Source organism: Pygocentrus nattereri, chromosome 14 (genome assembly GCF_015220715.1).
Source record: "Pygocentrus nattereri isolate fPygNat1 chromosome 14, fPygNat1.pri, whole genome shotgun sequence".
NCBI classification, from domain to species: domain Eukaryota; kingdom Metazoa; phylum Chordata; class Actinopteri; order Characiformes; family Serrasalmidae; genus Pygocentrus; species Pygocentrus nattereri.
The window spans coordinates 32,447,361-32,464,246 of NC_051224.1; the positions used below are offsets into that span (position 1 = coordinate 32,447,361).

Below are 16,886 nucleotides of genomic sequence, written 5' to 3' on the forward strand. Positions count from 1 at the left end.
ATAGTCCACCAACCAAAAATATCCCACCAACAGCGTCCTGATGAAGGACTAGAGGATGACCAATACAAACTGCGTAGCTACAGAGGTGGGGTCATGACCATTCAAGATAAGATAAGATAAAATAAGATAATCCTTTATTAGTCCCACAGCGGGGAAATTCACAGTATTACAGCAGCAGAGTAATAGAAGTAAGGCACTCAGTACAAACATTATAAACATTATAAATAATAAAAATTAAAGTTAAATCTCTAGACTATTTACAACAAAATAATAATAATAATAATAATAATAAAAATAAGAGTCGCATAAGATCTGTATTGCACAGATGTTAGAACAGTGTAAAAAGGGCTAACAACATACACAGAGAAACGGATGGATTACAGTCTGTAATTGTGCACTTACACGCTGCACCTATACATGTATTGCACTTTATCATTAGTTTTAGAAGATTTGTACTTTAGGAAAGAATGATTGAAATGTAACACTTGTACTATTGTCTTTACGTTCCCAATAAAAAAGCATACTTCTTTACTCCTTATAATTTTATTTAGACCTTCCAGGCACTTATTACAAATCTAAAAGTCCAGCAGATTTGTCTTTTGCTTATTGAGCTGTTGTGTATATGATTGTATTTTTTATTCAAATATTCAGCCACATGAAAATGAATAAAACTGTCCACATCCGTGGAAACGGAGAACCGAAACTGCCGATAAGTCATCACATGCCAAAAAAATAGTTAAATTCAAGTAAAAAGTAAGTAGGTAAAAGTTAAGAAATAATCTAATTTTTACTCCAAACTTTTTTAATTGAGTAATTAATTTGTCACAGTACCCACAGTGCTTTCACTCAAGCACAGTTTCTCTGTACGTTTTCCAGTCCTGAATTTTTAATTAGCATTTCAACCGCGATAAGGAACTTCATGTCGTTCTGCTTATCTCCAGCGTTCATTTCAGTACTTTTACTTTGAAAAAAACCGAGCGAGGCCTCAGTTCGCTGCCGCTCGGTCTGCGCAGATGAGCGCTGTGACGGTAAATGACTGTCAGATCCTCCTCCAGCTGAAGAGCTAAAGCGGCTTTAATGGAAACTCCGACCCACTGAAACCGCGTTTTATGTGTGTTTATTCCCCCCCAGATATATGTAGCTAAATCCGGCACTCATACAGCCAGCTGACTGAGGATGTCAACGCCGGGTTATACAAACAATCTTAACTCGTCTGTCCATAATTACGGCATGAACCCAACGCAGAACGGAGCTGCGGCGCTTCATCAACATCATCCTCCTCCTCCTCACCGAAACGGTACGGGATTAGCGGAGTGTAGCTAAGCTATGCTAAGATAACGGGTTCGGCTTCCTATCCGCCAGCTTCTTATTTGAGTTTTTCCGTTCCACCTTAAATGGCGCGACAGTTACGTTTGGTCCCTCCGTCCGCAGGAATGGAACAGCTGCACCATTTAAGGTAGAACGGGACAGATCGAACAAGCAGCTGGCGAATAGGAAGCCAGCTTAAGTTCCGTTGGGAGAGCTGACATTTTTCGTTGTTAGGTTGGGGATGTTATAGGTCGATGGTTTTTAAAGAACATAGCTGCGTGACTTTGTATTTGTTCTTTTAACGTTAGTCGTTATGAAAATTAGTGACTGTGGTGTCAGCTAAGCTAGCTAACGTTAGAGAACTGATTTCGGGGTGTTGCTGCTTACGCTTTTCTAGCTGGCGCTGAAACTCTGGATTTTAAACATCCAACGGTGGACAAGTCTTAAATATAACGCCAGAACAGATATTACTGACGTGTTATGTTGGATAGACGACACGTTAAAGTAACGTTAGTTCTCAGTTTACTGAGCTTTACTGGCATGAATGCTTTACATACAGTTACGAGGGGCATAACTTAACTAGCCACATGAGTAACGTTATTAGTAATGAAGATAGTCGCTAAAGACGCACAACACTAAGCCGACACATTTGTAAATACATTTATATGATGGTTTAATCGGGTACTACGATCTGTAATTTAGCTAGCTGGCTTAGCTCGCTGTGTTAGCCAACCTAAGCTAAGCTCTTTAGGTTAGCTTAGCTAGCTGGCTAGTTTAGCAGCGGTAGCTCACTGCAATGTTCTTGTTAAATATTTTATGTGATGTCTCCTGTCTAAACGGGCACATTTTGGCTATAATTTTTATCATTGACATTTTCGAAAGTGTATATAATTCCTACATGTATAAAATTAGTCATTTTTTGGTGTAGGGGAAGTTAACCTAGCTAGTTAATCTCTATGGTCAGGTAACGTTCCACGTTTAGCTGCTGTTCCCTTTAACGCCGGAGATAAACCGCTTCAGTGTGCTCTGATCCTAGATCGGGAAAAATGAAGTTTTGGTCACTTTCGAAGAACGCATGTCAAAATGCCTTGATTAGTGTCCAAGGTTCCTAACCAAAGACCTTTCCTGTCTGAGGAGGCTGGGCTGGGATTAGCTGTATTCTCTTAAATGTCCCCATTCTTATCACTGTTCAAAGGTCTTCCACGTTACATGTGAAGCTGCTTTCTTCTAGTGACGGGCGATATGGTCAACACATGATATCACGATAGTTCACTACGTTTTCATGGTATACATCACAGTGTAGAGGTGGCAAAATGTAGTAACACGATATGTCAGAAAGAATTTGAGACTTTTATTTTCTGCTATGTTAAAGTTAGAGCAGACTAAACTGAGTCCAGTTATTTGTATTCAGCGTTTTGTTAGAGCTGGGTGATCTGGCGTAATGTAATATAATGATACATCTGCAAGTTTATGACATATGATGTCACTATATTTGTTTTGTCACAGGTTATAAGAGACAAAGCAGTGCAACAACTTCAAATTACTGTTAAACGCTATAAATCAATTTATTTGTGGTCTACATTTACACATACTGTGCTGTATTAAATCCATGTGCACCGTACATATGGTCTCTTTTTAATAAAAAATGCACCTAGTAAGTGTTTTCTAAGTAAACGACAAGAAAAACAAGTTGTCACTTATTAAGAAAGCAATAAATAGTCATATGGCCCAGATCTGATTCCTTCATAGTCAGTATTTTAAGTACACCTACCTTGTACACTCAGTGACTATTTATCAGGCATCTCTTTGTAGTAATTACAGACTATAGTCCATCTGTTTCACTGTATAATTTACCTTTCTTTACTCCCTTGATCAATGGTCAGGACCCCACTGGACCACCACTGAACAAGTATTGTTTGGGTGGTGGATCATTTTCTGTGCAGTGACCGTGATGTGGTGTTAACCCTTCTGTGTCTGATGCACTCTAACATACTGCTTACATGTCAGTGTCAGTTCAGTGCTGAGAGTGATCCACCACCAAAATAATACCTGCTCAGTGGTGGTCCTGTGGGGGTCTTGACCATTGATGAACTAAATAAATAGAGGCTAACATTATACAGGCACACAGATAGACTACAATCTGTAACTGTAGAAATGCAAAATGCACCTATGTGGTGTGTAGGTCTGGTAAAATGGGCAATGAGTGTAGTACCTAATAAATTGTCTAGTGATTTTATATGTAATTCCTCATCCTAATACCCATAGAGGTGAGATTTGGTGCAGTCTGCCCTGCAGATTGAGCAGCAGGTGCTCGTCACTGGCAAATGGCCCAAACATTTCTGGTACAAACGCATGATTTGCCCTGCCAATCATTCAACAGATGAAAACGCTCTTGGCATCTCGTCTGGTTTTGAATGGTACTCATCTTTTTCATCATGAAATCTATAAGGAGTCTGTCAACATGACTGCCAGCGAAAGTCAAATCTGAATATATTTCAGCTGGTTGTGATGAATAAAATGGTTCAGCGTAGAGTGCGCTACTGAAGGGAGCTCAAAAACAGGGTCACTCTTCAAATAATTAGAAAGCCCTTATTACATCACGGCTATGGACAGGAGGTTAAAAAGCTGTCTTGATAAGCTTCAGCATAGGTCTTTTTAAGAGAATATTAGTAATAAGGCTTTTTCATTTTTGTTATGGAAGTTGTTTTTTTGTTACTTCTTTGTGATGAATGTTTTCTTTCCATTTAATAGGTCCAGACCAGTCACACCCAGCCATGTATCCAACTTCAAACTACTATGCTGGACCCCCTCCGCAGGGTTACCCCTCTGTGCCGACCCAAACTCCCCCAGTGCCAGGCAAGGCCCCCCTGATGAACACTGATTACAGTGCTAACTACTACCACAACAGCCACCCGCAGCCTGGAGCAGGACCGGGCTCAGGACCCTCTCTTTACCCACTTCCCCCAGTCTCGCAAACCCCAGTTCATCCACCCTCCACTGTTAACCCCCCTGTCTCTGGAGCTCAGCAGTACCCACTGCCGTCTTTCCAGCAACCTGCCCCTTACTCTGTGCCTGCTAACTACTATGGACACTATAGCACCATTTCACAGGGGCAACAGCAGCAACCGAACTTGGTTACCGCATCCAGTGGCACTAATGTTGCCACCCAGCTGTACCCTATTGTGTCCTACCCATCCGCCCCTGGCAGCAGCCAGTATGGGACGCTGCGATCATCTCAGACTGCGGCAGGGCAGCCACCCATCCCCACCATGATGCCATCGCCTACCCAGAGTGCTTTGCTGCAGCAGCAGCATACTCAGGGCAATGGGGCCACACCCACACCAGCTCAGCAGGGGTACGGAGCCCCGCCCCTCAACCAAACAGCCACAGTTAATGGCCAATTAAACGCAGGTATGTGAGCTGTAGCATTCAACCAGAATCAGAATGTTTTCTGTTTACAACAAATTGTTAGAGGACCTTAATATCACAGTGTATTCACTATAATATGGTTATTTTACATAAGGTTTCCACATGTGTAAAAGCTGTCTGTTCAGAGTGTGCATTAATATGCACATATAAAAAAAATTGTCATTTTACTGCAGCATTTTAAAGTAAGTGGCAACTAAAACATTGTGGAGGTCAGCCAGACTAGTCCTAGGTCAATGTCAAGCATATTATAAACTTGTAATTGTAATAAAATTAGACAAAAAAAATCAAAGCATATCAGTGGAGAATGTCATATTGTACACATAATAAAAACAGTGGTTTTACTGTAGTATTAAATAAAGAATGCTTAAATTGTGTGGCTGTGTTTTTATGAAAATCAGTATCAGACAAATGTAGAAGAAGCTATACAAGATGATTTATTGTTGATTTGTAGATGGAGATATCTTTAGTCATCCGCACTGATTTACCTATAATGGGTTACCTATAATGGAATAACGGATAAATAAATATCAAAGCACGGGTAAAAGAAGGAAAAGATATAACCTTAATTTAAAAATTGAAGGCGCTGTATCATGGAAAACAGTTTCTCTTGCATTTTTTTTAAATAGATGACTTTTTGTACTTTGTAAATGTTGTTGAAGTTCTTAAACTTTACTTTTTGAATGATGTGCAATACAGCCAGTCAGAACAGAGATCATTCATGTAGATCAGTCTTAAAACCTCGATAGCCTGTTCAATTCTAAGGAATAAAGAGAGGAAATGTTATGTAAAAAAAAATTAATTACATCTGTTCCTGATATGTAAACTCATACATAAGTGCACCTCAAGGGGAAAAAACATTATAAATGCAAGAAGAATGTAAGATATGGGCTCTTTAATTGTAGTACTGACCCAGATCTAGTGACTTTATTTTTCTCCGGTTTCTCCTCAGTTCAACAGCACTATGACCAAAAGCCCCAGGCTCCTGTTGGCTCACATTACAACAGAGCTCTGCCTGTCTCGGAGGGTCCTGACGGAGATCATCCGCCCTCTGGCGCCCCCTCCACACATTCTTCACCAGCTCGTCAGCAAGGTGAGTTTGGCCGAGCCTCAGCCCAGAAAGACCTTCGGCTTGCCCACTCTTCTTCAGGCTTCCACACTAGAAGCCTGCAGCACTGCACAGTCCAGTGCTTCTTGTTCTGTCACACCTCATTCTATTTAGTGTAGATAATTGCTTACTTATGAGTGCAGCTGTGCAGTGCGGGGGCTCGGCGTTTCAGAAGCCTGCTGTTACAGATGCTTTTGCCATCCATGTCCCACTTCTCATCTAGTGTTCTTTTGTCTACTTTGTTTTGCCATTGCTCAGTATGACTGTATGTCTGTGCGTGTATGTGTGTGTTTGTGCCATCATTAAGACGGTTGATGTCCTCAGGGTGGTATTCTTTGATGGCTAAGAAAAAAAAAAAGTGTCTAGCGGTTTTCTGCAGACCGTATAGTCGTGCTTCACATGCCTTTTCATCTTTGTGTCCATTCCGCATCTTTTTGAACCCGTTCTTCCAGAGCTGCTGTAGACTAGCAGACCCATCCACATTCCTCCCTTCCTCAAGAGCTTTGTAGTTTTTCTATCCAGGCTAATCTGGTATCTTGGCTTATCTAGAACAGGGAATCTAAATGCTACTCCTGGATATCTTTGCATTTTAATTAGATTTTTCCATGGTTACATATGACACGGTGTGCCTCATTAAACCTTTAAGCAGTAGTGTGGTGAGGAGTTTTGCCCTTGTCAGAAATGTCATCTCATATATACTATTTTAATTATCTTGAATTTTGAAAAATGTGTGGAATTGTTTTTTTTTGAGCTGAGCAGTGCAGTGCATTCCAGGATTGGCATTGAGAACCAGCAGTCTGGAGAGGGTGTTTGCATTTCTTCATTTTGACCTTGTCTCATGCATACTTCCTGCATCCTTAGCTGCCCAGGCTTGTTGCTCTCCCCCTTCACTTTCTGATTGTCCAGAACACTACTATCCTGACACAGTGCTACTTATAAAACAGCTGATTGTAGCTTTATCATCCGTTTTGTTTCTTTATCACTTTTTCCATCATTTACAAAGTCACTGTCTCACTCTTTCTCGTTGCTTTCTCACACACGCTGACTTTCTTTTTCATGAAATCTCTCTCTCTCTCTCTCTCTCTCTCTCTCTCTCTCTCTCTCTCTCTCTCTCTCTCTCTCTCTCTCTCTCTCTCTTTTAAAGGTGGGCAATATTGGAGAAATATAATGTCTGTATGCTTCTACTTTTCATAAGACACAGTGTATCCCTATATGTAGTTCCCTATAAGAAGTTAAAATTAAACACCTCAGTGTCACTGCTGGACTGAGAATAGTCCACCAACCCAAAATATCCAGCCAACAGTGTCCTGTGGGCAGTGTCCTGTGACCACTGATGAAGGACTAGAGGAGGACAGGGTAAAAGGGGGCTAACGAAGTATGCAGAGAAACAGATGGACTGCAGTCTGTAGAACTATAAAGTGCACCTATATAGTAAGTGGAACTGATAAAATGGATGATCTTAATGGTCATAATGTTATGCCTGATCTGTGTGTGTAGTCAATAGTATATAAAACCAAGTACCTAGGCATGCAGACTACGAACATTAGTGAAAGAATGGGTCGCTCTCAGGAGGTCAGTGAATTCCAGTGTGGTGCCATGATAGGATGCCACCTGTGCAACAAGTCCAGTCATTAAATTTCCTCACTACTATTCTACAGTCAGCTGTCAGTGGTATTGTAACAAAGTGGAAGTGATTAGGAACAACAGCAGTTCGAAGTGGTAGGCCACGTAAAATGACAGAGGTCACCAACTTTCTGCAGAGTCAATCGCTACAGACCTCCAAACTTCACGTGGCCTCAGATTAGCTCAAGAACAGCATAGAGAGCTTCATGAAATGGGTTTCCATGGCCGAGCAGCTGCATCCAAGCCTTACATCACCAGGCACAATGCAAAGCGTTGAATGCAGTGGTGTAAAGCGCTGCCACTGGACTCTAGAGCAGTGGAGACGTGTTCTCTGGAGTGACGAATCACGCTTCTCCGTCTGGCAATCTGATGAATGACTCTGGGTTTGGCAGTTGCCAGGAGAACGGTACTTGTCTGACTTCATAGTGCCCAGTGTAAAGTTTGGTAGAGGGGGGATTATAGTGTGGGGTTGTTTTTCAGGAGTTGGGCTCGGCCCCTTAGTTATATATATATATATATATATATATATATATATATATATATATATATATATATATATATATATATATATATATATATATATATATATATAAATAAATAAAATATATATATATATATATATATATATCATCTCAAATAAGTAGTGCAGCTTTTAAAAACTAAAAGTTAAATAGTGATTTTTGATTTGATTATGTTGTTGAAAGAAGGCTCTCTGCAAATAGTCTACATTTGTTTTTTTTGTTTGTTTTTTTTGCCACATGCAGTCATATAGTGATGCTGAAGTACTGATACCCCTGACATACTTAAAAAAAGCATAATGTATAAAAATAATATTTTTAATAAGGTGTTTGCCCACCTCTCTCTCTCTCTCTCTCTCTCTCTCTCTCTCTCTCTCTCTCTCTCTTTTTCTTTCTCTCTCTCTCTCTCTCTTTATCTCTCTCTATCTCTCTCTCTCTATTTCTCTATCTCTCTCTCTCTCTCTCTTTTTCTTTCTCTCTCTCTCTCTCTCTCTTTTTCTTTCTCTCTCTCTCTCTCTCTCTTTTTCTTTCTCTCTCTCTCTTTTTCTTTCTCTCTCTCTCTCTTTTTTTTTCTTTCTCTCTCTCTCTCTTTTTTTTTTCTTTCTCTCTCTCTCTCTCTCTCTCTCTCTCTCTCTCTCTCTCTCTCTCTCTCTCTCTCTCTCTCTCTCTCTCTCTCTCTCTCTCTCTCACTCTCACTGATGGTTGGCTGTGCTGTATTTCAGGGCTGCTGTATGGTGGATATGGGGGCAATAGAGCTGCTAGTTCCTCCACAGGGTTGCCAGGCGACCACTCCTCATCCAGCTCTGACCACGAAGACGAGGATGAGGAGGATGAGGAAGCAGGTCGGCTTTCGCTTTTATTCCTTCGCCCGCATCCCTCCATCCGTTGTTTCTCATCCCTCCATCCCCACATGTACCCAATCCCTCAAACTCACTCCCTTTTACTGCGTCCTCCTTCCTTAGAATAAGGTGTAGTTTTGCCTTCTATTCTACAGTCCACATTCCTCTCATCCATTGTGCGTCCTCTTCTTTGAAGCCACAGAGTGAGCTAACAAGCACATGCACATGTTTACATACACCTTACTTTATGATCTAACAAGTCCCCCAGTTGGGTTCTTGACTTTTCCCCCAGTCAGTTTGTCCTGTCTTAATGCTGGCCACCCCCTAAATATCTGCCACATATTCTCATAGTCATTGCCCTAAAGTTCACACATGTGGATCTGCACATTCATCTGCATGTTTCAGTAAGTGTGTTCAGTTTCTCAAACATGCAGAAGCACAGTGTGACCCCACTAAACAAACACTAAACAGCATTACCCTAAATAGTGCATTGAAGCTGTATTGGCAAATGGGTGATACATTCTGGTTTTTCTTTTAACTTGAGTGAAGTATGGAAAGTACAGATGTTTCCAGACAGGTGTAAAATGCTACGCAGGCCCAGTTGACCTCAATTTGGGATGAACATGGCAAGAGAAAAAGACCCAGAAACTGGGTTTGTTATCTGGCCGTGGACAGCAGGAGCTTCGGTCATAAAGACCGCTGGTGTTTAAAGTGCAGTTTGGTTAATGTTTATAGTTCACAGTAAAGGCCTTTACAGACAGAAGAGGATTTGTGTGATGTGTTCTGGATCACTGATGATGCTGTGCACACCAAACATGATATTTCTAATGGTAAAAATGCAACATCTTATTCATATTCTGTATGATTTTTGAGAACTTTCTTAGGCATTGACCAGTCACTGACGTGGTGACGACTAAGCTGGCACTTTAGCTTTTTCCCTGCAATTAGAATTTTTTTTATCACCATTAAAAGGATTTGTTGGCCTTCTGCTTCCTCAAGGTTGCTGTTTGCAAAACAAGCAAAAATCTGAGTTACAGAGCTCCAAGCGATTATATAAAAGCTCCATTTACGGTCTAGCTAGCGAAACAGGTGCTGAAATCGTCTGTGCTCTTTTCACGTTTCCAAAATGGAAAGTAGCCCACCCATTGCCCATTTTGTGAGAAGCGAAGGATAGATTTGTCGCTTCTTCATTTTTTGTTCATTTTGTTGCTTTTGTTCATTTTTTTTTGTTACAGCACAAACATCCTGGCAAAATTATATGGGTAGTTTTGATGTAGAGGGCTGCACTCCCACGGATTCCTGTCAGACTTATTTTCAGTGGAAGAGGGCGGGAGCAGGTAGAAGCATGCATGAGGAGAAATCCCGCAAATGAATGAATAGCCTAAATAAAGTAGAATGATCAGTAGATCATATATACAAACAATATAACAGAATACCAGTAAAACAAATAAAATGAATTAAATCCTTCTAAAGAGTTGCGAAGTGAACCACGCTGAACCCAGCAAAACATCAGAATGAACCATTCTTTGGTTTTATTCTTGCTTTATGTTTACTGAGAATAAATGCCGTTTGGTAAACTTACTTCAGTCTTATTTCAGCCGAGAATAATGTATTTGTGTATAGATTACGTTGGATATTGGATTCGCCTTGATGGAACTGCATGGGCATGAGCAGGACAGATCTTTCCCATTTTGTGCGGGAGTGGGATGAAATCTTGTGGGTGCGGACGGGAGCGGGGCTGAAAAACCTGGCCTGGCCATAAACCTCATGCCTTTATGTGTCCCTTGTGTTAGTCTTAATTGTAACTTGAGTGTCTAAACCTGAGATAACAAAGTTGTTAACTGCCTTCATAGTTTCATTTTTCGGGTTTTGTGAAGTTGAAACTAAGTCAGAAACCTGGCATGACCCCAGATGTGGTTTGAGAGAAGTTTTGCGGATGCATTTACAGAAGACTGACCCCGGGGCCTGTCTCACAAAACAGGGTTTCCTGCTTTGCCAGCTAAGTTTAAGGTTAGTTCAGTCTAACTCGGGATTTTCAGTCTTTCAACGGCGGATACCTGGCTGCATTAGCATGGCGGCCCAGCAAATGTTCTCCAGGGCGAGTCAAGTTCTTGATTTCTGATGGTAACTAGGACCTTCTGACCAATCAGTGACTGACAGAGGTGTAATCCTTCGGTCACTTTTTTTTTCTTCTTTCTTTGTGATGCTTGAGACTTCAGTCATGTGGAAAAACATCATATTTCTGTAGTGAAGGTCACAATCATACTACATAAACGTTAAGAACAAAGATTACTCCAGTAAGCGCTAACAGTGGCATTTAAGACAGTGTTGTGTTTTATAAGTGCTTTACTTTCCACATATCTATGCAGATTCCTATGTCTGTCAACTCCTCATGTTGTCAGCTGTTGGTCATAAACCTCATTCCTTTATGTGTCCATATGTTAATATTAATCGTAACTTGAAGGTGTAAACCTGAGATAACAAAGTTATTAACTGCAAAGCAGAAACCAAGTCAGAAACATGTCATGAGACAAGATGTGGTTTGAGAGAAGTGTTGGGGATGCATTTAGAGAGGAGACGCTGACGACTATTGATGTCTAGTATTTGTCAGCAACGTTAGCCTTGTTAATCCATTGCTAACCTAAAAAAGCTAAATTTGGATGCCAAACATGTCCTGGGTGATGGACATCTGGGGTAAGAGGAAGGTTGTGCAACTTCTTCTGTTTGTTTTTGCCAGGCCACTCTTTTACTCACTGTTTTTGCTAAATGTGTGATGTAAGCCTGCGCTTAAGTAGCACCACTTTGGAACAGGTCAATACATTTACAAAGGGACTTTTTCAGAAAATTCTGCCCCTTTTAGCCATGGAATAAGGCGGTCACACTCATATACACTCTATACACACTCAGGATTAGGCCTAATTCCTCTGTGAAGAACTTTCTGTGCTCTTTTAAAACGTGCACATAAACACTCTTTCTAGGCTCTCCTCTCTTGTGTTCAGGACTGATGGGGGAATTTGTGTGGGGTGTGTACATGTGAGTGTTGCTCAATTCCAGTGTGACATGTTTTGCTTTAATTCTCACTGAGCCAGTTTTTGAAATGGTTTGGCTTGTTGCATGAAAATTTGTCTTTATTCCTGCAGGCTTCATTGTTCCCTTTTACCCTGTCACACACACCCTGTTTAGTCAGGTTATACTCAGCGAACACGACCTTTGGATTCAAATGGCAGACACCACCAAATATTTATCAATAATTTACTCTCTGAGAAATAACCGGTGTTTTGGTTTTCAGTATTTTGTGATTCTACAGTGCTGTTTAAAGAGCATTTGTAGAATCACAAAATATTGAAAAGACCACCCTTCATTCATTTCATTTTCAGTCTAAATGGCTCTTAAGTACAAGTTGTTTATTTTTCAGTTTCAGAAAATTACATAGAAGCCTCAATAGCTAAATATATCACTTTTCAGTATTTCATGTGTCCACCAGTTACCTTTTACTACAGCTTGCATTTTTTTCAGGACACTTGTTTTCAGCTTTTCATATAAATCTTCGAGTGTTTTCCTGCAACTCTAAAGCTCGGTCTAAGAAGTTCATTGCGTTTTCTGCTTCTCATGATCTTAATGGGGCAGTCGTGGGCTGGAGGTTAGGGAGCTGGCCCTGTGACCGGAAGGTTGCTGGTTCGATCCCCAGGCCCGATAGTCCATGACTGAGGTGTCCTTGAGCAAGACACCTAACCCCCAACTGCCATGGATAGGGCTGCCCACTGCTCCGGGCAAGTGTGCTCACTGCCCCCTAGTGTGTGTGTGTGTGTTCACTAGTGTGTATGTGGTGTTTCACTTCTCAGATGGGTTAAATGCGGAGGTGGAATTTCCCTGGTTGTGGGATCAAAAAAGTATCACTTAACACATTCTGGGATGTTGAGGTCTGGAGTTTGGAGTGGTCATCCTTTTTTCTGAGCTCTTCAACTGCAGCTATGGCCTTTTTTCTGTTACAGCTACTTAACTGCGCATCCTTTCATATCCATAATGTTTTCTTACAGCATCTCAGGATCGTGAAATTTTACTTGATGTTTAATTGCCGTGTAAGTAATTGCAATTATCAGTTTAGTATGTTCTTTCTTGTCTTCATTGTATGCAACAAATTCCTAAAGCGGCCACATTGGCTCATTTGCTATCTTGCTTTATTGCTGTCAACCCTTATTTGGATCTGAACATGGCTCAAGCTCAAATAAACAAACATTGCTCACAATCTGGAGGGGAAATAGCCTGAGTCAGAAGTTACAGCTTTTCTTGTTTTTGTAAGTTAAATGATGCATCTCTGTAAAAGTATCTGATAGGGGTGGGAATCTCTTGGCACCTCACGATTCAATTCGATTACAATTCGGATTGTGATGAGATTATGAAATGATGACTTGGTACTTTTTAAAGCAAAGTATTTATTAGTAACAGTCCAAGATGAATTTACTTCCAATACATTTTATTAATAAAACAAATGTAAGTGAACTGGAAGGCTCTCATTCTTGGAGCATGTTTGGAGCACATTAGATGTTGCTGCTGCTCATCTGCGATCAAATGTGCCGTTATGGTCAAATAAGATCCAGCGGTAGTGGATGTCCACGCAGCACGTTACAGCCGTCCTGCCCCTTTTCTTTAGTGATTTTATAGCTTCGGGTTTGGTCTTGTAGAGAGTCAGGGGTCACTGTCAGTTAAAAATCTTTTGAGACGGGTCGAGCGAACACTTGAAGACGAACGGATTACTCGCATTTATAAGCAGCGCAGTTGGTTTCCTGGAACATTAGATCTGCAACGAGAGACCGTCAAACACTAAAGTTGTGAAGACGAAGTCGCTACGCTTTCAAATTTTCCCATTCCATCTTAAATGGTGTCGCATTTACATTCGGTCAGCATTTAAGGTGGAACAGAAACATTCGAACAAGAAGCTGGAGAATGAGAAGCACCTTCAGCTTCGTAAAACAGCCAGATGTTGAGAGACATTTTAAATAAGCTACTCTATTCCTGAGGAAAGGGGAGGAAAGCAGCTGTAGCTGAGCTAAAGCTTAAAGCAGAGCAAAGTGAGTCCATGTTTTCATTCATATTTTTAGCCTATACTAGGACTTCAGCACACACTGAGACATACTGGATATAAATATTATGGCTCCCCAGGGTGGTTTGATTTTTGTTGAAAGGACAAAATGGCTCTTCTGAATATTTGGGTTGTGACACGTCGTTCTCATCCAGTGGTAAACAGTCATGACGGCTAGAATCACAGAAGTGATTATAAAGTTCCAGTGGTTGACAGCTGGGCTCATCACTCAGTGTTTGGGTCTGCCGTAAAATGGGACGCGTTATTCGGCCACGGACACTTCTTTGGTTCGTGTCCTCGGATTCTTTAAACTGTTCTCTGACACAGCAGCGTCAGTCTCCTCCAGCCACGTTTGGCTGTTTTGAAACCTCTTTGAACACAGAGTCTCCGAGTCTCTTGTAATTTTTTTGGTACAGAAACCTCTGCCTAAACGTTTGAGCCTGAGCAGCGCGAAATAGACAAACGTCGAGTGTGACTGACGTAAAAAGTCGTGAATCCTAGCTGGAGTCACGTTGCTGCAGATATGAAAGTGTCTTAAATCGGAATTGAAAATGTCAGTCACTGCTTTTAATTTTTAATTTTTATTTTTTTTTGCTGTTCACACAGACACACAGACACCTCTGTGTCACGTACAGAGGAAGAAAATTGGATTTGGACCACTTTTACCTGCTGTGTAAACATAGCCTAATTGTATGCTTGTAAAAGCCAACAGACATGGAAAATGATTGCAATCAGCTCAAATAATTGCAGTCTTGTGATTTCTGTGATATTTGGAACTGGCCTGCACTTTTCAAGGCAGGACAGAAACACAGATCCAAAGTAAGAGTGGAGCTTGATTTTTCTCCTTTCTTTCAAAGATGAACTACTGTTTATCTGATGGGTCAGGTTTGGTGGTCTGTCAGGTCTTAAGTCCCATTTTCTCTTTATAGTTTTTCTACAGGGTGTATTTTATTTTTTTTCCATCTGTATTTACATGGACAAATCATAAGGCAGATTGTTCGGTAACTACATGGAATGAATGTAATTTTAAATTTTATTTCTTTTATTTATTTATTTTTGTAAAGGCTCCCCTCAAATGAACATAACGTGTTTTATGATCACACACATTGCTATATGCTTACAGTTTGCTGCTGAAAGGCAGAAATCTTAGACGCTCTTTTTATTTGATAAAAATCATTTTTAGAGCAGATCACTGAAGAGACGTCATCTGTTTATAGTTTATAGCCCAGGTTTGTGGAAAAATGGCTCGACTTTCAATAGACAAAAAAATTGTGAGTTCAGCTTCTATTATAAGGGTTTAAAATTACATCATCCATCTATTTGAGTGGAAAGAAGACAGTTACAGCCTCATATGACACCTACCTTTAGAATGTAGCTTATGAAATATGAAGAATATCATGGGTTTTTTTATCTTTTAATCACTGGTGGTCCCATGGAGTCATGGTTGTTTTAGAAGCTCCTGTTTTTTCACTCAGTTTGCCTTTTCTCATTGGTGTGCCAAGTGGATTATCTAATCTCATCAGAAATCTCTTCTGAAAAACGAATAACTTGCACTTAATTGTGCCGTATTTGACTGGATTAAGTACATGAGGGGTGGTCTCTGACTTTTGCACGGTACTGAATGTGAGTATCTGTGCTCAAAGTGAGTCTGCTAATGATTGCACTGGGTGTTTGTTAGTAAGAGAATCTGTACGTGTGTGTTTGTAAATCGGTGTCTGGAGGTTAGTTTGGTTTTATATTTAGCTTTGTGTTAATGAGTGTGCAGTTGTGCTGTATTGAGTGTTCCTCTGGGGAGGAGAGGGGAGATGTGTCCAAACTGGTGTTTTGCACTCCACAGACCTTGCTGTTGATGAATGTTTGATTGCCTCTTTTTCAGTGGAACTAAGACATATGGGTATGACGATTAGGGATGTTCGTTGTGTCTAATTTCAAGTATCCGAACGGATATTCAGTTGACTCTGGGAATGGGAAAGAAATCACTTGTCAAATGCATAATTAGCTGTTTTATGTACAATAACTACTTATGGAATGTACATTTCTTCTAAATTATAAACTAGATCACAAAATGTATGTATGTATGTATGTATTTATTTATTTATTTATTAAAGACACCGACCCTTTTTTATATTTCAAGCTTTTTGGAAATAAGAAGTTAAATATTCTTTCCTTTTTTTTTTTATTTGTACATAATTCCATTATAATGATCCATTATCATTAACAATGGCAGCTTGCTCAGTCATCCATTGTTTTGTGTCAAATGTTTTACAGCTTGCTACTAATTATTTGAAAGCTTTGAATTTGCACACAATTAGGTTATTTTAATAATTTCGTTAGTGCTGTAGATGTCAACACATGCAAATTATTACTAATTGTTTTTTAAACCAGTGTTAACACATTTTCTGTTTGAACCCTTGGACCATCCACAGTAGTCCAGGCTACTGCAGTAGACTGCAGTCCTTTCATTCAAATACATCTTTTAGACGGCAGGTTCCACTGATGTACGTCTTGACAAATCAAAGTTATTTACAGCTGTTGTCACCAGAATGAATCCAATTTTAATTTTCAAGCAAAACATAACACTAGTGCTGCAATATTAGTAGTAATGCAGACTACACAGAACAGTGCTTTACAGGAAAACTGAGCAATTTCATCTTTTGATTCAAGTGTTCTTTCTCAGATGTTGATGGGTGCAGCGAGAGAGAGAGACAGACAGACAGAGGGCTTTCAGGTTACTAGCAGATTTAGATAAGGATTGCAGTGGGTTCAGTTCAGGAAGTGTTAGGTCTTGAGGCAGCTGTAGATGTCATCATGGTCTTCTCGCCGTCTTTCTATTTGTTAAGTAAAGGCACTAATCCACTGAGGACACAGGTTTAGCTTGGGCTAACTGGAGCTTAGCTGGTTGTATCCCCCTCTCCATCTCTTTCTTTCTCTCTCACTGTGTTTCTGTGTCAGTAATAAAGGAAGGAATAAAGCTGAAGATAAAA

At 40.3% G+C, this 16,886-nt stretch overlaps 1 protein-coding gene across 3 annotated transcripts in view; it reads left to right on the forward strand.

Annotated features, from left to right (window-relative positions):
- The first annotated feature begins 1,007 nt into the window (after window positions 1–1,007).
- Window positions 1,008–16,886, forward strand: part of sec24b (SEC24 homolog B, COPII coat complex component) — a 40,585-nt gene continuing 24,706 nt past the window's right edge. For 2 of the 3 annotated variants that reach the window (XM_017709747.2, XM_017709749.2), the window contains exons 1-4: window positions 1,008–1,297; window positions 4,060–4,719; window positions 5,687–5,827; window positions 8,706–8,825. In XM_017709747.2, the coding sequence (XP_017565236.1) occupies window positions 1,177–1,297; window positions 4,060–4,719; window positions 5,687–5,827; window positions 8,706–8,825 (1,042 nt within the window). In that variant the 5' untranslated portion in view covers window positions 1,008–1,176. The remainder of the gene's footprint in view (window positions 1,298–4,059; window positions 4,720–5,686; window positions 5,828–8,705; window positions 8,826–16,886) is intronic. The other variant, XM_017709750.2, reaches the window with a different exon arrangement.